This window comes from Odontesthes bonariensis, chromosome 17, assembly GCF_027942865.1.
Source record: "Odontesthes bonariensis isolate fOdoBon6 chromosome 17, fOdoBon6.hap1, whole genome shotgun sequence".
NCBI lineage: Eukaryota > Metazoa > Chordata > Actinopteri > Atheriniformes > Atherinopsidae > Odontesthes > Odontesthes bonariensis.
In genome coordinates this window covers 23,040,598-23,065,554 of record NC_134522.1, presented here as the reverse complement: position 1 = coordinate 23,065,554, position 24,957 = coordinate 23,040,598, and the positions used below count along the sequence as shown (strand labels likewise).

General features: G+C 44.2%; 1 protein-coding gene across 2 annotated transcripts; it reads left to right on the top strand.

Annotated features, from left to right (window-relative positions):
* Nucleotides 1-708: 708 nt before the first annotated feature.
* On the top strand, nt 709-23,748 carry frmd6 (FERM domain containing 6). Of its 2 annotated transcripts, none has more exons than XM_075447935.1 (14): nt 709-877; nt 10,142-10,428; nt 11,103-11,193; nt 12,452-12,531; nt 13,470-13,546; nt 13,649-13,835; nt 14,879-15,034; nt 15,203-15,268; nt 15,742-15,810; nt 18,501-18,675; nt 18,798-19,106; nt 19,207-19,338; nt 20,146-20,237; nt 20,467-23,748. In XM_075447935.1, exons 2-14 carry the CDS (start codon nt 10,330-10,332, stop codon nt 20,794-20,796), a joined length of 1,863 nt encoding a protein of 620 aa, XP_075304050.1. In that variant the 5' UTR covers nt 709-877; nt 10,142-10,329; the 3' UTR covers nt 20,797-23,748. The 2 variants fall into 2 exon arrangements, with proteins under 2 accessions (XP_075304050.1, XP_075304051.1); XM_075447936.1 differs by lacking the exon at nt 709-877 and adding an exon at nt 4,109-4,176.
* The last annotated feature ends 1,209 nt before the right edge of the window (nt 23,749-24,957 follow it).

Sequence of the window (24,957 nt, the reverse complement as noted above, 5' to 3'; positions counted from 1 at the left end):
TATTGTTTTAATATGCTATGATGCTGTGCAACCTAAATTGTCTAAGCTTTACTGGCAAGTTTCTGTCTAATTAAACTGCCTTTGCCAGTTCAGCCTGCTATAACATTCATGTAAAATTTGACAGCTCATTAAATTCCAAGTCACCCTATTATTGTTTACGTCCAGTAATATGTTTTGGGTCATTAGTCATTGGGTCTTGGTCTTTGCTTTCTCCTTGTGGAAGGATTTTATCACGCTGGTACTGCATGCCATTGGTGAGAGAAAGCTTTTAAAAGAAAACCAGCTGCAACGCGCTGGTTATCCGGACGTAAAAATAAACCGTTCTACATTTTAAAACTTTTCTTTTAATACATACGACCACTGCCGTTACTATTTCTCCCTGCCGCCACTTCCAAATTTACTGCGGCAGAACTCCAGTCCTGCACACAGTGGGGAGGAATGGAATGAGAGGCAGCCGTGGGCGATACCAAGTCGGGACGCTATTAGAGGGGGTGAGTCGGGGAAAACCGAGGCGATGCCCGACGTTCGCACGCATAAATGGACACCGAGTATATTTCTGACCACATTATCAATTGTTCATGTCTTCTTTTCGTGATAAAATGTGCCTGTGATGTTGGCTGAAATAAGTAGAAACTCTCCGCCCTCTCCCCGGATCCCTCCTTTTCCCGCTTCCACGCGCCGCACATGTATTCCTATGTTCTGCTTCAACTGGGGAGGGAACAGAGTGGCGCTCAGCAGTGGCGACCGAACGACAACTCTTTAACGAAACTAATTGAAGTCTCAACAAAGTGTGGATTTTCTTTCTACTGTTGCCGGGGGGAAAAACCCCGCTTGGACTAAGTCTCTTATCCGGAATAACTTGTTTTGTCATTTAAAGGTGAGTTTAACTTGGACGTCGATATGCTGTGAGTACGTTTGTCTGCGTTTATTACTTCACACCGGGATTTTAACGGCGGCGACAGTTGCTCGCAAAAAAAAAAAATTGGCGTCTTTTTGGTTAAGGTAACAGTGAAAGATGTGTTAGTTTAGTTTCCGTTTGTTTGTCTGTTGAGTTGAGTATCTGTTCTTACTGTTTTAAAACCGACACAGGAAAAGATGACTTCAGTTGCCTCTTCGACAGTGATGCTGCCAGGATATTTCACAGGAATGCTGGGTATCCATTGTTTTGGCATGTCACTTTTCCCAGTTTGATATATAGAATAAATGTTCATCTTAAAGCAGGATAATTGATCCCACATATTTGCTCAAGCTCAAACCTCCACTCTCCACGCATTAACGTTTTCCGAAAACCAACTTACAGTAACGTCCTCACCGAGGAGCGGATTTGTCATTTGGAGTTAGTGTCTTAATCCGTGTCGTGTTTCATAAATCGGTTTATAAGTCGCTATAGCGGTGTAACTGCCGCACATTGACACCCACGGATGAAATGGCACAGACTTATGTGTACATCATGCCGCTACTTTGCCACCCAAACTATAGTTTAGTCCTGTTTTTGATTACCTTGAAATTGAATATTAAACAGTCCAAAACAAATACAGAGAGGAGACGCTAACATGTTTCTGCTAAGTTGTTGATGGTTTTGGTCAATCTTGTTTGGTACGTGTTGTCTGAAGTAAAAATGGGCTTTTTTTTCTCTCTCTCCCTTGTGTCAGAAGTTACGTACACCGAGGCGTCATATTTTGCCCAAGGGCACTTCAGTAGAGAGGATGCTTTTTGCCAGTTGAACTTGTGTCCTGTGGCTGTCTGTTTTTTTTCTTCTTTCTGGTGCGTCTTTGCCAAAGGAATCTTATTATAAACACTGTCACAATGCACCAGTGGTTGTACAGAAAAAGCTTTCTGTGTTCCCCAAACTTGCAGTTCACAATTAAAACGTGCTGGCTCGCACTCAGTCAGTCAGGGGACCCCTCGTCACTTCTTGAAACCCACCCAGTAAACATTGTGGCAGGTTGATCACCTTGTGTGTGGCCCATTCCCCCCAGTCACAACTGGCTGTCCACGGCTCTGCTCCAGCTGCGGGGGAAGAACGAAGAAAAACAACTCTCTGTCCTGGCTCGGTGGTGTTACAGAGCAAAGTTAATGGTGGTGTGTGCGTGCGTGCATATGCGTGTGTGTGTGTGCGTGTGTGTAGAGGGGGTAAGGCAGGTGCTGTCTGCACAGGAAGAGCAGGACTTCAGTCGGAAACGCAAAAGGAAACGTGTGAACAAAAATGCTCGCTGTTCGTGCTTTGACTCATTCAGATGAGTCTGTGTTGGAATGTGTATGGGATCGTCCATCATTGCACAAGGCAATCCCACCGCCATCTCCATTAAGAAAAAAAAAACACTTAATGTGATTAACAGATTCTCCCACTCGGAACCTTTTCACCTTCTTTTTTTGTAAAACATCAGAGAGTAAACCTGTTGTTTCTATGAACTTATCAGAGATTTCCTCAGTATTAAACTCAGCTCTTTTGCAGCTCAGCTGAATCCTCCGCCTTGAGGCTGGCTTACTGTGAATATGAAAATTGCTTGGAAGAGTGCCTGCGCTCCAGAGGAAAGTGGCCCTATACGTTGGTAACTGGAGATAACCTGTAGAAGTTTACATAATGTCTCATCACAATGCAATTTGTTTGCTGGGAAAGCCTCATACTATGTAATGTCATATTATTACAAAGGATTTGATATAAAATGTCCCTTTCTGACTTAATCTCTTAATCTGCCTTTGGCCTTGTTAATGGGAGATTAGGTGAAGGAGAAACTGTGTTTTCATTGTCAGAACAAGGTGACCGATAAATAAGCTCGCCACAGCTCCATGAGAAAAGATGAGATTGCAGTTGTTACCATAAACTACGAGAAACTCTATCTCACGCTGTGCTACTACATGTCTTATCTCCCCAGTGTCTACAGTATGAGGGTGTGTACACAGTCAAACTCTCCTGATGTAAGTTATATAGGTGCTCGGGGCTCTCCGCCGCTGTCAGTGAACACTACGTGTAGCTTCAGTAGGATTCATGCCACGTATCTAAAGTAAGTTTACAGCCTAATTTCCGGAGAGAGGTCGTGTCTTTCACGTGTTTTGGCTGGCTTTATGGCCCTGTGAGCCCCGAAAAAAGGCTCTGTAGCAGACGGCACAAACCCCGATCTTAAGGAGGAAACGCCAGGGTGAGATGCCTTTACTGCATCTGCAGGGATTCTGCATGACTTCTCATATCCAAGTACAGCAAGGAGATGAAGGAAAAATGGGTCAGCTCTTCCTGTATTTGTCTGCCTTTGTCCCTTTTCCTCAGATTGTGTTTTTTTCCTCCTGCCTACTTGGCCTCTTTCTTGGAGCTTGAGTCTTTACAAGGAAGTGGACCAGAGAGATTTAACCTGCCGGTCGGTATCCCCTGAGGATGTTGTCAGCTGATTTCACATGTCTCTCGCTGCAGCTCTTAGCGCTCCTTGCAGGATATTTTGTTTATTTTGGTCGGATTGGTTGCATTCTAGCGTGTTACTGAGACCGAGGACCACGTATAGGTCGACAATACCAGACACCAAGTTCAGAAATATTTCCGAGGGCATTTTTTTATTTCATAACTTTTAACAGTTTATTCACTTTGCCTTTCATTGAGGTCATTTTGACACTTCGATCTTTTCACAGCCAGTGTTTTAACACTTTTTTATTTTTTTTATGGTCCCTTCCTGCTCAGTAAAAGTGTTCTTCTAGAGAACAGAAACTGCGTTTCAGTCTTGTGACTCTCCTCAGGTGTGACAATGTAAACAACAGGAGACCATCCCTCTGCAGAAGCAACACACAGGAAACGGATCAGGTCATCTCAACAAACATTTCTCATTCAGTCAGAGCAAAAGATTTTTCAGAGAAAACAACAGGGCTCGGTTAAGGTTTGTCATAATTGCCGCTCTTTTTTTTATTTTTATTTTTTTAAACCCTCCTCTTTAAGTGTACTTGCACTATTTTGAGCGTATGTAATGGCCGGGTTTACGTCCCTGTGGTGTGTTGCGCTGCGAGTGCTAGTTTTGTGGGGTTACTCATGCAGAGTCCAAACCTGAATGTTGGGCGGGGAGGGAAGGGAGCGACTGCTGACTCTGTTCTAACATGTCTGGCAGCCAGCGGCAGTTTGAGATATGCGTGTGCTCCCAGTCCTCGCTCAGAGCCACATGGATGCCAGATGCTATGAGAAGTCATTTTTCCACAAAGGTAGGCGAGCGTGGATCGTACCTTGCTGCGAATTCACAGGATCGTTGCTGCTTGAGCTTTCAGTTTCCATTGTCTTACGGTGAAGAAAACGGCCCATAAATTCCACGTGGCTAGTCTTTGGGTAAAAAAGGGTGTGAGCATTTCAAATCGGAGTGAAGAAAAGGTTGATTCATGTAAGAGTAACATCTCTCTTAAAGTTCTAAAACAATTCACAGATCCAAGAATTCTTACTTTTGATAAAGTTTTGCCGGCAGAATGAAAAAACAATAGAAGACCACACAAGGACCGCCGTGTCGGACCAGGACATCTTGTTTGTTTGGATGCGTTTTGGAGCAATAATCTAATAATTGTACGTGAAGTGTTTTAGAAGTCAGTATCATATGCTGTGTGCACACTGCGTCCCAAGCCTTCCAGCCAACTTGAACCAAGTGTAAAAAGATAGCTCAGCTTAGATGTAACTTTGGTAGCAGAGCAGTGGAACACTGGCAGGAGAGTTTTCTGCTCAACAAGGCGTTAAAGACTGTGTCAAGGCATCTTGAAAACCCTAACCTAAAAACATACAAGATATAAATCTTGAAAATGTTAGAAAGATGTCAAATTCAGCTTAAAAGGGAAATTGAGTCAGAATTATAGCCATGTTTTTGTTAGCCCAGTGTACTTACTGTATGCCTTCTTCACGTGCTGTTGTTGCTGTATACTGGTGTCATTTCTCCCAGTAGCAGCGTCTACTGTTCAGGCTGCACTAAGTGCCTCAAGTGCTTTTAGAATGAGTCTTCACTCACGCAATAAGCACAGCAGACAGCATTGTTAGTGTCTTTAGTCCCACTGTTTTGGCTGACCACCAGGGTCCAGTCAAAAATACTGAAATAGTCTTAATTAGTTCATAAAGTTGAGATTATCTGGAATTGTCATAGACATTCCACAGCCTGGAGGATACAGTATAAAACCATCCCTCCGTGTTCTTGGAGCTCATAGATTTGTCTCCTGGGAGGTGGGGGTTGTTACTGGACGTAAATCCACTTCTGTGGGTACATTGTAGCTTACCCGCTTAAAAGGAAAATAGTTTAAAAAATCGTGTAAAAACTATTTCAGATGTTCACAAAGACAAGTTTGCTTTACTGCCTGCCTAGCATGTTTCATTTTCTCTTTGTCGTTTGAAAACAGAAGAAAGCTTTTTATGTTTATTTATGTGAGTTGTGATGTAAAGATTTTGAATCAAGTCATGGCGTGTAATTCTGTCTCCAGCACCACATGTATTTTCGCTGATAGCTGGTGCCTTGAGTCTTCAACTGTTGGCCAAGAAACGTCTCACACGGGACAGTTAAGAATGTGTGTCTAAATCCAGAGTAAATCCTGGACATCGGATACACGGAGGACTGGAATTCTAAACTTAAATGGTTCGTCCCGTGGAGAATTACGTCCCCCATTGAATTCAATTCATTTGTGCTAATTAATGAAACTGCGTTTTAGGTATGACTAGTTCATCCTGAAGCCGTTTGTCATCTATTCCTCGACTTTTCTCAGTAAATTATGTAACAGCATTACAGTGCAACGCTGTGTACAGGCCCGACCCTAAGCAGTTTATGAGCATGACATTTGATAATGGAGGACGCCCTTCTGCTTAACTCTCATGTCATTAATTTATTTGAGGAAACACGTAGATTGTGTTTTGCGTGGCAGAATAAATCATTCACAGGAGCTGGATCCGTCAGTGTTGTGGATAATTACTATGATTCCCGTTCTGAATATCATCAGCCTTTAATGAGTGCTCTTGCTTCTCCAACGTTTAGATTTACTCATACGGACATATTTTTTACTGTAATCCTCCCTGCAAGATGACTGGAAAAACACAAGGAAATCTAACAGCCGACCTACAAATATATCTTAGACGATCTTGTAGACCGGGGATCATGGGAATCATGGGATCATCGTGTCTCAAACAGGCATGTTATTCGTCTTAAAGGCTAAACAAACAAACAAAAAACATTCAGGTACTAATTTAAGGGCGGATAATCGTGTCAGCTGTTACGGTCAGAGTCGTTTGTTTACCCGAGTATCCAATTGACAAGCCAGTCAGAATCCACAGGAGATTTTTTAGACCATCCTAAAGTAGCGCTTTGGGTGGTCAAGCGTGCCGTTCGTCCAGTGTGCTTTTTCCAGTTGGTTCCTTAAAACTCAGCCCTCAATTAAGTGCGTCAGCAGGTTTAACAGAAGAGAGAAGGTAATGCCAGCTTGTGACCAGTGTGATTAAAGCTACGTGTCGGCTCAGCAACATTTCTCAAAAGCTGAATAAACTGATCCATTGGAGAGGGGGGGTGGACCTGTTCCCACTTGAATCTAATTGTGTTATTTATAAAAGTTATTCCCCTCTGTAAGGAAACCCTTTAAATATATCAGCAAGGGGCAGTTTGTGTCAGCATCTGGAGCCAATGGGACAGGCTTGCTCTCATGTTAATGACTTTATGGTTTGTGTTTTTCCTGCTGAAACACTGTAGAGGTGTAAAGGCGTGTGGTGCCATAAAGTCTTTTCATTTTTGTGCTATTTTTTTTATTTCTGAGGAAAACTTTGTAGGTAATTTGCTGTGGCTCCAGGAACCCATTAAGACGATTGGGTACTGCTTTTGGTACTGTGTGCGTAAGCATCTGCTGACCTCTGATTTTTACAGAAACAATTCCCAAAAAGAGCCGGCCATTACCCTTTTGTCGATATAATGATTGCTTAATTTTTCTGTCTCTTAGGAAGTAGCGGCAACGTTCTCATGACAGGAAAGTATGAAAAAGTGAGCTGACATTTAGTTTTTCACCACAAACATTGTGAGTGGTACAGTACACACGTGCTGTTTCATCTTATAGGAGTCTGACATGGAGACGTTGTCAGTGCAGCATGTGTGTGCATCAGGAATCAAAGGCCGCCATTGTTGGAATGAGAAGCAGATGTTAGTGAGGAATTCTCCTGACTGCAGCAGTTTTTTTCTTTTTTTCGTGCCTAAGCTCTGAGCGCTGCCTCGCTCCATCTCCCTCCCTCCCGCTGTCTCGCTCTTTGCTGTGTTTATCCACCCTCTTCCCCTCTCGTTCTTAAGCTTCGACACGCGCTGTACCTGAAGCTGTCATTAAATCAGTGTGGTGACAACCTCCGCCTGTCCTTCCCTCTCCAAAGCAGAGGAAGTTTTTCTTTTGCTTCACCATCTCGGGGCCCTCTACTGTATTTCTCCAGCTACTGAACGCCGAAACTCCCACCTCTCTTGATGTCAGAGGAGGGAAAGAGCGAGAAAGCGAGATGTGCGGCTGTGACAGAAGTCCCGTCTTTGTATCCCTAGCAGGAATACGTTGTCAGGTCTGACTCTGTAGTTTGCCACGTTGAGAGAATCCCAGTTTCAGACTGAGAGGCAGGAGGAAGCTCGGCTGGCTGCCCTTTTGTGCGGGTGTTGCTTTAGATGGACTTCAGCATTGCATCACACTTTGCACCACGGTGAAAGGGGGTAATTTCATTATCCAGCACTTCCCTCTGAAAGTGTGTCGGAGAATGCACCTTTTTATTTCATTGTGGACATCTCCTCTGTAGTGATGTCTCATGTGTAGGCTAGACATGACACAGTAGACCTTTAAACCCATGAATGATGATTATATACGGTTATGTCAGAACTTAACCCTGTCTGACTTTCACCTTTCAGTAGTAAATGAGGAGTTAGTAGAAGGTGCCTAGATGTGTGACTTCATACACTGCAGCTAAATGACATCCTTCTAAATCAACAACACTGGCACAGGACAGTGGCATCCGACCATATGTTTGACATAAACTCAAAATATCTCAAACTATCCACACATTACCCGGTTAAATGTATCTTTGTGCGTGGGAGAGCTGGTGACAAACAGAGGCTGTGCAACCAGAAATGACAGCAAGACGTGTCTTTGCATATCTTCCTCTTGTTTATTCTGCTTATGCGGTGTTAAAAAAAAAAAAAAAAAGGAACATCACAGCCACGCTCAACATAGCCAATACTCCTAGATGCTGGTAGCAACATGCAGTCAAGTTTATTTTCTCCAAAACTGGTACAAGTTTGATACATTTCTGTTTGGGGACATTTCAAAAGTTTTTACGGTTATTGCGCTCATTTTACGCTCATATTATGGGCCTCACTCCTCAGTTCTCATTAACCCCACAGCCTCACTGTTCTGTCTCAGCACCAAATGGTCGTGGCAGAAGAGCAGGAGATTTGTAATCCACTACGCTGTGTGCGTGGCGTGGTAGTGATGTGTTTCGTCAAGGTCAGCAGCAGCACAGAGTGTCATGGTTCATCAGCAGAGTACCGGGTGGCTGCTCGCCCGCCATACAGAGCATCCAATGACCAGCTTTAATGAGAACCGAGGCTGCATGTCAACAGTATGTTTATTTATGGCCTCCCTGCCCACAATGCTCCTTGTCTCTGCAGAAACAAAGCAGTGTTATATGTTGACAGCGGGCGTGCTCAATGGGTTCTCAGTTCGAAAATCATTGTGCGACTTTGCAGCAAAAGTCCAATTCTGCCGTCAAGGATGTTGTTTATCGCCGTTAGTAGAGAGTAATTTTAGGGCTGTTTTCACAGCCGCCTGCTTTTTTAAAGCAACAATTTAAGGTTTTTAAAGACTCGTCGCCTCACCTTGTAAAAGCTGTTGTATGAACTATTGATGCGTGAATTAAATTAAAAAGCTGAACGTGCACAGTCGGCCCGAGCTATGGTTACAGCTCAGCTTATTTTCAAGTGTAATGTAAATGTGCTTCGTGCAATTTTGTTTGTGCTGTGTAGGTTTAAGTCCCTGTGAATAAGTCCCTAAATTCTCTGAGCACAACTTTTTAAAAGCTGATTCTTCCACTGTAATTCGATCCTGCCCTGTATCCATCCTCTCTGTTTTTAATGACAACACGGCTTCAAGGTGAGCGACTTTCGACAGGAAGCGCTGATAACCTGAACTGATTGTTCTTTAACATTCTTCTGTCTGGTCTGAGACTTTTCACACCCTCTGAGGGTCTCCCACATCCTCAAGCTGCGAGGTATTTGCTGCTTACAGGACATCAAGTGTAGTTCGAGGTGTGTCTACAAATGTGTGCTGTGTGGCAGATTACAATGGTAAAGAATAGTAGCACAGGTGCAAACATGAGACCTGACTGGGTTCAGGTGCCAGATAGTGTTCGAAATTCTTAAACACACAGTCGAAACATTGAATCTGAAAATCTAACAGATCACGTCTCTGAATACTTAAGACTTCATTTTAAAGCGAGTTGATAAGGGGGTTTGGAGCAGGTAGATTTAGCTCCTGCAAGAGGATTTCAGTCGATAGAAATTTAAAAGATTCAAGCAGAACAGAGCTGAATGTGCTCACAGAAGTGATGCCAGAAGGAAAAATGTGGAACTGTTTGGGTTACAGAGCCAACAAATTTGGACACCGAGTCAACATCTAAACCCCCTCATCCAATTCCTGAGCAGTTGTTCCCAACAAACAGGATAATGCTCATTTTGTTTTTTGCTGCCATGAAGTCAGAGTTCAGAAAGACTATTGTTTTTTTTTGTCGTAATTTAAACACAATAGGAAGGTGACTGATAAGTGATATGAATTGCTTTGGATATGAGTCACCGGGTCGGTGTTTCCTCTATGGTGTTATTATATTTCATCATTTCCTCTCCAAACATATGCTCACATGTTCCTCTGGAGTCGTTGACATTCCTCTGAAATGCTGTCACATCTTCATGGACATAAACAGGAACGCTGCCCTGATTTTTTTGTTTTTGTTTTTGTCTTTTTAATGTCTCCCGTCAGATCATTTCAGTGCGTTTGTGCTCCTTTAAAATCCTCATTTCACTTTTTAGACGAATTCATGATTCATATTGCTTCCTCCTCAAACAGCAGGGCATATCTTTATAGCCCATACACTGTCATACTGCAGAATGCACTAACTTTCTTATTCATTCTCCCTGATGTGTCTCCATAGTGGTTGACTGCCCCTTGGGTCCCCATGCCCACTCTTGTTAGTGCTCCTTGGCCTGCTGAGCCCACGGTTGTGTCTGAACTCGGCTGCAGCTGAAGCAGAACTACAGTGACTGGGCGGTGGTGGGTCGTCAGAGGGCCCAGAGCCCCTATAGCAGGCAAACAGGCCTGTTCTGTCCCAGCCACACGAAGATGAACAAACTGAACTTCCACAACAACAAAACCATGCAGGACCGCCGCTGTGTCTGTGTCTTTTTGCCCAACGACGACACCCTCAATATCATCGTCAACGTGAGTAAATAAATCATCATCAATAAACCCCTTTCCCACTTTGCACCTTGGGAGAATTTGTTTGAGAGACCAGGAAGCATATGAAAAGGACACAGGAATTAGGGAATACTGATGCTGCTGTTATGTCACATGACCCCACCAACATCCAAACATGAAACACATTTTGACAAAGTTGACCAAAGAGCCATCCTTTGTGTGGATTATCGGAGGCAGATATAAAACGTTAGTGCTCTTGAAGCATGCTGGTAGACATATGTTGTTGTCTTTGTGGCCTGATCGCAGACTTGATAGTAGTATTGATCTTTTCATATTTCATTTCAGCAACAAAGCGAATAAGCTCCTGAACAACTCCTACAACTTATGATCTGCACTTCATGGCAAAAACACTGTTATTTGTGGTGTGGAGACATCCAGACATTAACATATTAACATTTATTCTCAGTCTACTTCCACCACTCCGTATATACATTTTTGTAGACCTTGGCATGTTGCTAAATGTGCTCAGACCTGCATAAGTCATAGCAGTTGAATCGATAAGTGATAAAATCATGAAATAACCTTTACACATAAGCAGCCTGGTAGGGTAGCAAGTGTGTGCTTATTTTTGGTTGTGTTGTATATGATTGCTGATGCTCTTAAAGAAAACTAAAAATCTCCTGAAATCTCCTCTTTAGGTCAAGACTTTGTGCCAGGAATTGTTGGTCCAGGTGTGTGACCTCCTCAGGCTGAAGGACTGTCATCTTTTTGGGCTCAGCGTCATTCAAAGTAAGACTCATCTCAGGCGTGCATTTAGCCAACACATTTGTTGTTTTTCTTACGTTTCACCCACAATAAGCAATTGTCACCTGTTTTTTTCCGTTTGATATTAAACAACCTATTACCAAGAGCACAAGAGCTTTAGGCAGTTACTTTCCTCAAACCAGTAACTTTGCTGAGAGACAGGAATCGGCCCTAAAAGTGGCTTCTCACGCCTGTCCGTGATGATGGTCTTTGAGGAACCGGGGCCTCCTCGTCATGACTGCCTCCCATTGTGTGGAAAAGCTCAAATTGTTTTTGACAGTGACGAGGCTCGACGAGAGTCGTACGTCTGGAATGAGTCACTGTGTCTGTGCTGTGGTGGGGCAGCCGACAGGTGACGTTTGTAGGCAGCTGCAAGGGGAGCGTGTGTTTTCAGACTACTGGCCTCCAGATGAGCCAATAGTGGCACAGCAGGTCAGATGAGCAGGAGCCAATGGGTCTGATTGTGGGACATTCCTGGAGTACTTGTCTGAACAGCGTGAAATCCTCAAGGCAAACAGAGGCCACCCACTCCCTGTGGGTTACCCAGTGTCACCCTGACCACAGCATCTGCACCAGACCCAGGTTCAGATGGGCATAATTCTTATTTTTTAGAGAGGATTCACCACAAGTAATGCAAGGTTGCGTTTTCAGGAGTCTAAAAATGCAGTTCCCATGGTAAAAACTGCAGGTGTCTCCACAAAGGCTGATTAAAATCCATTTTTTGCAGATGTTAGCAGTTGCCGATTTGACTTATTTGCTTATAAAAAATAGACGTTCTCTCTTACTATTGGTGTCCACATCTTTGAAAAGACAGCGGTAGAAGTCTTAACTACAGAAAAGTGAAACTGTCACAGAATAAAATCTAAACTCCCTGAAGAATCTGGAAGCAAGCACTCCCGGTCATCTTTCCAAAGCTGTCAGAAAGGCTCTGCTCCTGCTCTTCGCGCACCTTTTGCTTTTCAACTGGATGCTATTATATAGAAACTCAACATTGTCAGATCAGCAGACTGCAACTCATGAAAGGCGTCGCCTCAGGTGTAGATAAACACTTTACAGAGAGAGATGGAGAAGTGAGACTCAGCGTTCAAAAGGATGTGCTGAGGTAGTCTGATGTGATTGCCCTGAGGCAGGATTTGAACAGGGAGCATTCAAAGAGGATTTCCCTGTGCACCTATATATCAAGCTTTGAACACACTCAAACACACAGAGAATAAATGAGTTAAAACCTGTGCCTGTACCACAGATAATGAACACATCTATATGGAGTTGGATCAGAAGCTGTCCAAGTATTGCCCCAAAGAATGGAAGAGGGAAGCAAGCAAGGTAAGGAGTGATTATCAAGTTTCCATCAAATTTTTAGCAGAGAACACATACATTTTGACCACATAAACTTTGGGGGAATTTCCATTTAAATTTAGCTCTTTGGTCGGCTCAGTGGCTTCAGCCTCTTCACCTTGCATTATCATGCACTCAGTTTGTCAATCACAGGTTGACAGCTGTAAGTACAGTCTTCTTTGAAAACCCTTTGAGTTTGTGTCATTCAGACCGCATTCTCAGGTGTCCTCACGCGGCCTCATTCTTTTAGCATCAGGTACCTGGATGGGACCCAAGCCACACTGAAGGGTCACTACTCAGCTTATGTGCCTCCTGTCGGTGAAAAATAATACATTTGGCAGAGTCCTGCCCTGGAACCGGTACCCACTGCTATTATTAGCTAATGACTAAACTAACAGTATGTGGCGTGTTTGAGCACCAGTCAGGTTGTGCCTAAAATGAAGCCTGAAGTGCCTAAAACATTTGCACAGAGCTGTATGTAACTTTAGAACACAGCTTGTTACATAAAGACTTCTTTGCAGAGACTACAGTTGATGCACGCAGAGTTTCTGTACCACATTTGGCAACCTCACTGTGACAACAAGATTCTCTAAGAGGTCATTGTGTCTGGTTGTTGAACTGTTGAGCCCAGCAATATCACGACAAGACATTATCAGTCTTCCAAATGAGAGTGGTAACGACCTTCTCCTCACACTCTCAAAAAAGTCAGATAATCTTTTTTCCAAAATAGGTGAAGTAATGTTCAGAATGTTGTTTAAAGTAGAAATCAAGAGTTTAGAACCTCTGGATGGAAAAGAATGAACATTGATGAGCTAGAAAGCTACTATAAGCATGCTAAAGTGTACTCATTCGTATTGTCTGTCGTAAACTTAGCAATTTGATGTTTGTAGGAGATGAACAATCCCTTCCAACTGTATGTTTTGCAGGGCATTGACCAATTTGGTCCTCCGATGATCATTCACTTCAGAGCTCAGTACTATGTGGAAAATGGGAGGTTGATCAGGTCAGTAAAGCCCCTCAGCTGTTTGTTCCCATGATGAGCATGTACTAACATCACTCAGTTAATCCTTAAAGATTCTCCATCTGCTCTCTGTCTGTCCTGCAGCGACCGGGTAGCCAGGTACTACTACTACTGGCACCTGAGGAAACAGGTGCTCCTCTCGCAGTGCATCCAAAGAGAGGAGGCCTACTTCCTCCTCGCAGCCTTCGCTCTTCAGGCTGACCTCGGCAACTTCAAACGCAATAAGCACTTTGGGAAGTACTTTGAACCCGAAGCCTACTTCCCCCAATGGGTGAGTATTCCAACACATACCGCTGTGTGTCAAACTTATCAGAGAAAAGGGGTGATTTAAGTCGATCACCATCCTGCACACTCTGATGGCTTCCTGTTCACGTCAAATCACACGTGGCTTCAATATTCTTCTCCACATGATTGCATTTTGAACTCTCACCACTTTACAGATTGACTTTCTTCCATAAGTACCTCACACTTCTTATTCCTTGATGAAGACAGAAATCTTTAGCTTTTGTTCGTACACAAATGAAAATCCTAATTACTTTTGGATGTTAATTTAATTATCTTCTAGCAGAATTCTGCGATAACAGTAGCACTACAGGGGAATAAGATAGTAAACACACGAATGTATCAGACCATGTAGCTGTGGTAAGTCTGTCCCATGTGTCAGTGGGTTTGAAGCTAAAGCAGACAAGAAATAAATTGCTGTGTCACTGACTGAGAAGCTAAAAGTGCAGTTACAGGCCGTCAGCCATTGTTTTAGTGTCCTGGCCTGCAGTGTGCACAGTATGTGGATCTGTAGCAACCTTCCATTAATCAATCTGTGCCAAACACTTAGCCATACCTTCACGTCTGAGCATGTGGGAAAATGAGAACCGGAGTATCGAGTTTATTTTTGTCCCTGGAAGTGGCACACTGTTATTTATTTCATTTTTTTTCAATCTTGCCTCAGCTAACGTGGTTATTCTGGTAACATTGCCCCGCCGCCGCCACCCCCCTGACAGCCACACCCGTCTGATTGCCCTCCACTTCCTGTGATTAGCCTTCTGCCTCTTTATCACAGTTGAAACCAGCAGTAACAGGAAATTGTTGTAAATTGAACAATGCATGCTGCCCTAAAGTAAATCTCTCTCAAATTTAGTTGGCACATAAAAGCTCAACTTACAAAATCGTTCTGGTTCCTGCTTCTGACTCTCATTCGGTCTGTCGTGGCCAACACCTGTTTGCCCTGCAGCAGGCGGCTTCATTCTGCTATCACGAGTCTGTGCAACTTCAGGGAAGCCAAGACTGATGGCTCCCTCTGTCTCTGCCCCTGCTCAGGTGATAGCCAAACGTGGCCGTGAATACATCCTGAGACATATCCCGAACATGCACAAAGACCAGTTCGCCCTCACGGCTTCAGAAGCACACCTCAAGTACATTAAGGAGTGTGCCCAGCTTGATGATGTCACAGTCCACTACTACAGACTTTACAAGGTGAGAGCTGCTACTGTTGTCACATCAGATAATCTGATGTTCAACCACTCTCTCTGGTACAAATCAATGCATTATTGATGAGATGAACATTACATCAATACAGATGTTTTGCACCTTATCTGGAATTGAATTTTCTTCTCGCGTGTTTTTCATTTTATTTTTCGACAGGACAAGAAAGAAGTCGAGGCATCTCTCACGTTGGGACTGACTTTACGCGGAATCCAAATATTTCAGGTACAGTTTCTTACCTAGCGATTAACAACAGTATATTCCTGCCGTGTAACAGGTAACAGGTAAAAAAAAGAATGTGAGTGGTTTGCCAAATATGTTTTAAGTGTTGAACTGCGACTTAGTTTAAGTCGGGAACAGTCCGAGTTAACAGCGAGCTGCAGCTTTGCTGGGCAGAAAGAGGTGAGGGAGGAAAAGTGTGCGCATGCTCGCTGGGCCCTTCTGACAACACTCCTCCACAGAATTTAGCCACTGTTTGTCCAACGTGTTACTACATGTCAGCGTGTTTCCTCTTTTCCTTTCTTTCCCCTCAACAATGAGGAGACGTTGTAAGCACGTGCACCTCAGCCGGTCGCTAACAAATAGAGGAAAAGGTGGTGGGCGGGGCAGCCTGAGCATGTAGCGGCAGTATTGTCACTGTTCTCTGTGGTCGTTGTTTAGTTGCAAAGCATCCACATGGTTGTGCTTCTGTGTTGCAGAACGTCGGCTCTGTGAGGCAGCTGCTGTACGACTTCCCCTGGACCAACGTGGGAAAACTGGTATTTGTGGTGAGTCAGATGCAGCGTCAGATCACATAGCCCAGAGGAGTCTTTTTCATAGGTGCTGTAGTTCTGCTGTTGTTTTTGAATGAACTTGAGCAGTGATGAAACCCAAGCGTTCCCTTGACTTATGGCGATGTTTGTGGAGGCCAAGCTCCTGCTCAGGATTGTGGAAATTTTGACTCAAGCCTCCTTTTCTCCACACTGCTGTTTCATCTTAGCCTGCAAGTCCTCTGGAACTAATCAGGGATTTTGAAAGACGTTCCTTGCACACACACACATGCACGCACACACAGTAGTGTATACTACATACACATTTTTATGTAATCAACGACCGGATTTCCTTTTTTATGATAAACCTGTCTTGCTGCTCCCATTTTATTAATTATCTCTGATGTGCCTTTGCCCCTTGAAGGAAATCCTGTTAAATCTTCTCATCTCTGCTCTGAGTCAGCTCGTCGTTAAGCTGAGCGCAGCAGTCACTTAAATCTGGAAGGTTTCTGTTATCGCAGGGAGGCAGAGAAGCTTACTATATGTCTATTTCACTCTGACACCCTCATGATTTCTGCCACTTGGGTTTTTAATCGCAATCCAGGGAGATCATTAGCGCTTATCGCTGCCGTCGCACAAAAACGGGCTCCAATCTAAATTTGGATTCCTCATTTATTTTTATACCACGGAGTGAAGTTAACAGCCTGTAAGTTATTAGAGAAACTTCTTTTATTGTCCCAAAAAGGGAGATGTCTTCATCTAAGAGTGAGTTTAGGCTAATTTGGGTTCAAACGGCTGTTGTGTCTGCTGCACAGCTCGCAGTGCAGACATCCTGTTTTCCTCATTTTGTTTTTTTCGGTGGTTTCTCTCCACTGGTGCAGTCTGGAGCGCTGTGAGAATGCACGAGCGCTGGCGTGGTTGTGGTTTTAACTGTGGACCCAAAGGGCTCCTTGTTGTCCCGTCCCACCCTTCTCCTGAATAACAGGCTTTCTCCTCGACCCCACCCACGAGTCACGTCCAACAGCAGCACTGGTGCAGCAGCAGATGGGCCAGAGAGCGGAGCGAGCAGAGGGACTCGTGGGTCAATGAACTGCAGATGTCATGATGGTTTCGGGGGGATTTTTGATTCTGGCTTTTGGTCTCTGGAATGATTTGAGATGATTTTTGGTATCGAAGTTTAAATGAGGGAGGAGTGTGTTTTCAGCTTGTGCCTCTGAAACCTGAAATGATGTCAGCTTGGACCGTAACCTCTGGCTCACCAGCACTTTGGTCAATGCTGGTCTCGTTGAGGGATAGCTCGACAGCAGCCCCTTGGTGACACTGTGGGTTTTCAGTGTGTGTGGGCCTGTTGAGGCGGCCTTGTTGAGGAAACTTGTCCAATGATTTTCTAAGGACTGATCATGTGTACTGCGTGAAACAAGAACCTGCCTAAAGTGGCCTCTTAAAAGCTTTTAATAACCTGCCACTCGACACCAGCTTACTGGTACGACTCTGTATAGAGTTAGCACCAGTGGGGAAGCCTGATCCAGACATTGAGCTACAAAACTTCCACCCCTTCCTCTCAGAATCATTCATATGTTGCTGTAAACATTGCAACAGTTCCAGATGTATAACTTGGTTGTTTGTATTTAATCTCTGTCATTTATGGAAATGAGAAACTGTGAAGAACGAGAGTTAAAACAAAAATCCACATATTTCTCCACAAACATCTACTTATTCATTAAACACTGGCAGCCTTCTTTATCCATTCATCCACATGTTTAGTGCGTTTTTGTGGACGCATAGGCTTAAAACCCAACCGATCTCTCATTCCCACACGCATCTGTTGTCAGATGTCAACGCTTGAAAAAGCCCAGTTTGCTTCATTCCAACACGGCTGATGCTCAGTCTGACTTCAGCTTTTGTTTTACTGGCGGCCTCGTGAAGCTGCAGAGGGGCAGTTTGGGGTTAAAGACTTGAGGTATGGAAGAGAATTTCTCCTGCAATTTCCCACCCAAAGTTTTTCTGCCGGTCCAGGGGTTTGAACAGGAAATCTCACTGCCTCAAGGATGGCTCTGCCCAGAGAAAATGAGCTTTTATAGGAAAGCCGCCGTCAAAAAAAATTTGGGTCGGGTTTTATGAACTCATTTCCCAATAATGCAATGCTGAATGCCTATGACTCGCTTTAAGCAAATTTAGATTCAGCATCTTTCTTTAAAAAGGCCCGGATAAATGGAGTGCAGCCAGCTCTGTGGGTAGAAATGAACATTTTAACCAGCCCTGCCTTTGTAAATGCAGAAATGTTTCGTGGTCTGCGTTGAAGACGACCCTGCTGACACCACAGACAGCTGTTCCTGGAACCGAGCCACTGCCAAAAGGCGCGGGAGAAAGCATGAGCCCACCATTTCACTTTTTCCGTGCATCGGGCCAACATGTCCTCTGCCTGGAAAATCATCAAAACAGCTCAAAAATGCTGTTTCTGTAGAAGAGGAAATGAAGAACAGATACATGGGCTGATTGTTGATTTGTGTTTGGCAACAAACTCTTGGATTGCAAGAGCAGGCTTTTGCTCCCCCACTAATGTTTGTCCTCTGGCCTTTCTGGCATTTAATCATAATTTCAGATCTACATTCCAATGTCATAATCTCGTAATATTAACTGCTGTAAATCACAGAGTCCTGGAATCAACAATAAGACGTGTGCCGTCTTATTTTTCTCCACCCTCACAGGGGAAGAAGTTTGAAATCCTTCCTGATGGTCTGCCTTCGGCTCGTAAACTCATCTACTACACAGGCTGTCCCTTGCGCTCTCGCCACCTCCTGCAGCTGCTCAGCAACAGCCATCGGCTTTACATGAACCTGCAGCCGGTGCTCAAACAGGTCCGTCGACTGGAGGAAAACGAAGGTATTGATTCCCGAATGCACTTAAATGCTGTATCCCAGTAGAACCTCTTTAAGTTTTGGCTGAAAGTGTTGAGGAATAGCACTTTGTTGAGTAGTAAAACTTCTCCATGCTCCTGACTTCAGAGAAGAAGCAGTACCGGGAGTCGTACATCAGCGACGCTCTGGAACTCGACATGGAGCAGCTGGACAAGCGTTCCCGGGCCAGCGGCAGCAGCGCCGGCAGCATGTCCCATCACAAACGTCTGTCTCGCCACTCCACGACCAGCCACGGCAGCTCACACACGTCCGGCATTGAAACAGACAGCTTCAGGGCCCCGGGTCAGGCACCACACAGGCCTCTACGAACCTGCAACTCATCTACGACCAGCCATGGGAGCTCCCACACCTCAGGCATCGAAAGCAGCGGCAAGGAGCGCATCTTAGATGATGACGGTACGAGTGGGTAGCCGATCCTGGGTTGAGTTCAAATCGTCAAAAATGTCCTTCTTATTATTTTAAAGAACGATAATTGTGATGACCTTTGTCCCTGCAGAGATTGAGATGCTAGTGGACGATCCCAAAGATTACGAGGAGCTTCACGAGATGGCGTTGGATCAGGAACTGTGTATCCACATCACCGAGGACATGCTGACGATGTCCCCCGATCAGACCAACGGATACTCAGGTAGAGTTCAGTGTTTCTGCTCTGTCTTCTCTTAAGGCTCTAGCATGGTTGCCGCGTCCGCTCGCGCGAGCGGTGTTGATGACGTCACGAGTTCGTGCCCGCCATAGGACCCTATATAGTGGCGCAAGTCGTTGCGCGCCAGTAGTTGCAATTTTCTCCGTCACAGAGGTGGCGCTGCTACGTGAAGGTTACCTCTACTCTACAACCACAAAAGTGGAGAAGAAAACAATGCCGCTGTCAAGAGCAAGAATACTGTAATTAATGATACTGCTGCAGTTTTTGGATCATTTTAATTTTTTAATTCAGTTAAAAGAGGTGAAGGTTTGAAGCCCCCGGCATCAACAGAGTCTCTGCCCTCTTCTTTGCCTTCACGTATCTGTCCCGTAGCTTCTTCCACACATTCTTACAGAACTCTCCCTCTTTCCCCAAAGTTCTGCCAATCTCTGTGAACCAGTTTGGGGAGTTTACGTGCTCCCTGTGCTGTTTCACTGCAGTTCCGTATAGCTGCCTGTACAAACGCACCTCCTCACTGAGCCTGGTCTCACATCGGTCCATCCGGTTCGTTGTGCTCGGCGCCGCCAAGTAACAAAAATCGACTGGTGCACGACAACGCGCTGCGCCGTCTTTTCAAGGGAAGCGCCAGGCCTGAAACGTCATTTTGACTTCACGGTGCGACACCGCCGTGACAGACGCGGCAACCATGCTACCGCCTTTACTCTTACGATAGTATCTGCAAAGAATAGATGCCATCTGGTTTCCCCACTCTGAGTGTACACCAACCAAAACATATTTATGTGTTATTTCAAGGACTCATAGTAAAGGACGTCAGCTCCTCAACATCCAGCTCCTCGGAGACCGTCGTCAAGATGAGAGGACAGAGCATCGAGTCTCTCCCACAGGTAAATCAGATTTCGTTTCTGGGTTTTACCAAAGTGTTTTTAGTTTTGTTAATGGTACTAATGTTAATGGGAAATATGTCCAATTAGAGAAGTCCAAAAAAAAAAGGACTAATTTAGCTGTTCCTTTAATCCCAGTCTTATATGAGGATGACCGTCCGTCAGGCTTCTCTTTAGGTCTCTGATGTGTTTGATTGGCTGCAGCGTTTGATTATCTGCTTTCCATCCACAGACATCTGCGTGCAGGAAGCCTCAGTCTCAGTCTTCAACAGACCGGCACAGCCAGTCACTAGACGACATCCGGCTCTACCAAAAGGACTGCCAGCAGTGGGCGGAGCTCTGCCAGGACACCGCTCACAGCTACACGTTCGGCTGCGCTCAGGAGCTGAGCGACGGCGGTGGCAGTGGCGGGGGTGGGGGTGGGGGTGGGGGCGGCTACCAGGCTCTGGCCGATCAGCGTGCCGGCATGCTCACCGAGCAGCACCCTTTCCCCATCAAGAGGACCAACAAGTACTTCTCTCTGGACCTGACCAGCGACGAGGTGCCCGAGTTTGTGGTGTGACAGAGGCAGAGCCGAGGCGATCACAGGGTGACGTGTCCGCTCCTCCGTGTCAGATGTGGAATTGTTTCAGGCCTCAGGAAACGAGAGGCGCTGCAGAGGTGGTTTCTATTCTGGCCAGAAAACAGGCAGCCTTGAGTAAAGTGGGAGCGAGAGGCCTCGCCCTTCATGGACCACCTGAGACGTATGACACGATAAACTGACATGGAGGATTCTGGCTGAACTTGCAATTCTCATGGTTGGAAGAGAACCTGTGTTTTTAAAATATAACCCAAACTGCTCCCCTGTGTCAAAGGAAACAAAAGGGATCGTATCATCTTCATGTTCATTCAGATTTGTCTCTTTCAAACTTTTTTTCAGCAGCCGCATCTTGTGCTTGCCAGCTTTACAGAGTCCTAAAAAGACACGTATGTACACGTGTGCTAACAGCAGACAGACAGTCGTGCACAGACGTGACGAACATATCAAAGATTTCATGTAGAGGAAGCAATGAACAAATTCCCTCTGACCTCCAAAACCAAAGAAAAGAAATGGAAATAAACTGAAACATCTGTTACGTCTGCATCACTCTTCCAGCCTGGCGGGACATTTGAGGGCCGCACTGGGAGGAACGATGACCCATAATCCTCGGCCACAAAGCAGCTATGTCCTCTTCTCTTTCGGTTTTCTGCCTCACCACTTCATTTTACCTTAAGAAGAAGTGCAGTGTGCTAACACACCCCGAGACTGGACTCGTGTTTGAACACACAGCCGTCGTGCCTTCGTCATACTATGCAGGTGTATAACGCTCGCCTTGACAATCACACCCCCCCACTCCTGAGTCAGTTTTTCAAGCCATCGGAATTCAAAGTTCTGCTTTATCTCATACATCGTACGCACACCTCTTCAGCAGACTGAGCAAGTTTTGCAGCATTTAAATATCAAAAGTGAGGATTTAACGCCATTTTAGGTTCAGCCGAGTTTCCCAGGAGGAATGTGGCCGGAATAAGTTGCTGTGTAATCTAAAGCCAAAATGGAGACTGATTGGCTTTCAGCCAGAACAAATCGCACATGTAAACTGGAATCTGTTACCTTTTTTTTTCTTATGTTACATCATGATACCAGAAATTTCTAATGTATTTTTATATGAATCGGATACGTTAAATGATTATCCTGCGTGCAGCATATGTCATTCGGCATTTCGATCAACAAACCAGAGTAACTGCTCTGATCTGGTGTTTTTAATCACCCACGGTGGATTCAAGAGAAGCGAGGCCTGCGGACACCGACTGGTTGTGTTACAAGCTGTTACTCAATTATCACGTCACCTTTGAAGTGGAATGAGAGTAAACCGAACCATGCTGCAAGTTAAGAGAATGAATTATAAGTGCCACGACTGCGGCTTTAAATGTTTCTTTTTGTCGGATTTTTATCAGTAATGGCATTGTTGTTGTTTTTTAAAGAAACTTTTACGATAATAACAAATGGTGTTGACTCATGTTTGAAAAGTTCTTACAAACATATTCACTCTTGTGCCAAACATTAGACGAGGAGATCAAACCACACTCGTGTCTATCTGGTGAATATGTCACTTCAGTGCAGACAAAAAGCAGAAGCAAACGTTCTCCCATACAGCTCTTTCAGGTTTTCAGCGTGAGGCGAACCCCTCCAGGGGGGCTCCGAACAGTATTAGGGGAGGCTCAGTGAATGGATGTGAGGAGATATTACATTAATTAGCGAAAAGAATCACTTAAATGTCTCTGACACGGGTGAAGAGCTCAGGTGCGTTCGCTCTCGGGGAGACTGAATGTCAGAAACTCATAAATACCTTTGGGGCAATTCATTGATGTGTTTAGTGTAGTTTACATATGGCATGTGTGTATGGGAGTAAAAAAACGACACAATCGTGATCCCAATAGGCATCTAGAAATGTAGCAAATTTGAGCAGAAAGGTGGTGTGAGTGTGGTGTTTTTTTTTTTTTTTTTTTCCCCCAAACTATCTGACAGGCTCACTGTCTCAAACTTTAAAAGAAAAACCTGGTTAGGATGTCAGGGCTGCAGTGCATGTGTGAAAACAGCTCGATTAACGTGCTTAACTGTGATGCTTTCATCAACAGTCGGTAAACAACATGCCGTTTTCAGATATTCGGATGCTCTGGTTGGTGGATTTTGCTACGGGAGCCTGTGTTTTTTCAGTCTGCACGCTAAGCTATGCTATTGAGAAAATTTTCTCTTCGTGAGCCTGTCAGTCTTCTCAAGAACACTACAAGAAAGCGTCAGCTCTCTCTTCAAACACTCAGTGTTACTTGCAGATAAGCGTCTGACATCTCAGACCCACTGAGATGTTTTTTTGTTTTTTTAAACCTCAAGAAAATACATGAATGAAACTTTGAAGCTAAACTGTTAGCTCTTAAGTTGCCAAGCTCAGTTTTAGCAATATGAGTTGTTTCTTCTCCTTCCAGGTCAGCTTTAAGTATCAGAAAAAGGTTTTGAAGAATAGACATTTATGTAACACGTAACACATGGATTTGATATTGCTGTGTAATTACGAGCAACTTCTATATTTCTCGCTGTTCGTTTCTATCACCGTTATAGACTTATAATTACTCATTAATGGAAACTGTCTGAGGTCGTATTTTGATGGGCAGCAATGTTTTCTTATGTTAAAACAGCATGTGTTAAGGTACATAGCCATACAGTCATAACCCGTGTGCTAAAAGGGGTCATTATTTGTCCATCAATTAATTCTCTGGTGTCAGTATATGGTCATACTTACACTTTGTAAGAGTCTGTATGTTTGCGTCCATAATCCTTTCTGTGAAAGGATCCTCCTGCAGGAAAAAAAAATTAAAGATGTTTTTTGTCACCCTATTGTTAAAAAAAAAAAAAAAAGATTTGTCTTAATGAAGTGTGGTCCGTGCCTTCTTGGTACTAATGTCCTCAATATCCAATAAATAGGTACATTTATTTACCAAAGTCTTGCTGTTGTCTGGTCATTGAAAGTCAGAGCGAACAAGGTATACGAAGCAAAGGCATTTTTAAAAACTTAATCTTTATGAATGAATATCTCCAAGACTAATTAGCCATTCAAATTCTTAACATTGCACACAAACAACACCGTAACCACCATTAAAACACAATCAATTACATTAAAGCGTCTGTTGGGTTTCAGCAAAAGCCCAAAATGTTTCCTTAGTTCATGCTGCCCTCTGGTGGAACACCTTAACCATAATGGAAGTTAACAGTTTGGCCTGAAGATAGAATAGAATAGAAATAGAATAGAAAAATACTTTCATCCCCAAATGGGGGGAATTCAAATTAGTCAAGTAGCTCCAAAAAAGTATTAAAATTATTCATATTTTACAATGATTGTATATTAACAACAACAATAATAATACCAATTCTAATAAAAATACTACTACTAACTAATAATAATAATAAATGACTAAAATAAAAATAAATAAATTAATAAATTTGAGAAGAACATGTCAGCAGTCACTGTTATAAAGCCTTATGGCTGTGGGAACAAAGGACCTTCTGAACCTCTCAGTCCTGCAGCGCAGAGAGATGAGCCTCTCACTGCAGCTGCTCCTCTGTCCTGTCAGGATGCTGTGGAGAGGATGTTTATTATTCTCCATCACAGAATCTAACTTCCTCCTCATCCGTTTCTCCACCACAGCACTGAGAGGGTCCAGCCTTCTGCCTACAACAGAACCAGCCTTTTTCACCAGTTTGTCCAGGCGTCTACAGTTTCTGTCTGTAGTGCAACTCCCCCAGCAAACAGCAGCATAGAACAGTGCACTCTCAATGATAGTGTGATAAAACATGCACATCATATCACTGCAGACATTGAAGGACCCGAGCCGTCTCAGGAAAAAGAGACGGCTCTGGCCCCTCCTGTACACTGCGTCTATGTTGGCAGACCACTCCAGTTTATTATCCAGCACCACCCCCAGGTATTTGCAGGTCTGAACAGTCTCTATCTCCCCTCCATCAATGCAGACTGACTGGTATGGGGTTTTAGATCTCCTGAAGTCCACCACCAGCTCTTTGGTTTTGGTGGTGTTCAGGAGCAAACAGTTCTTTTTGGTCCAGTCAGTAAACACATCCACAAGGTCCCTGTACTCCTTCTCCTGTCCACCGCGCACACATGCCACAACAGCCGTATCATCAGAATACTTCTGT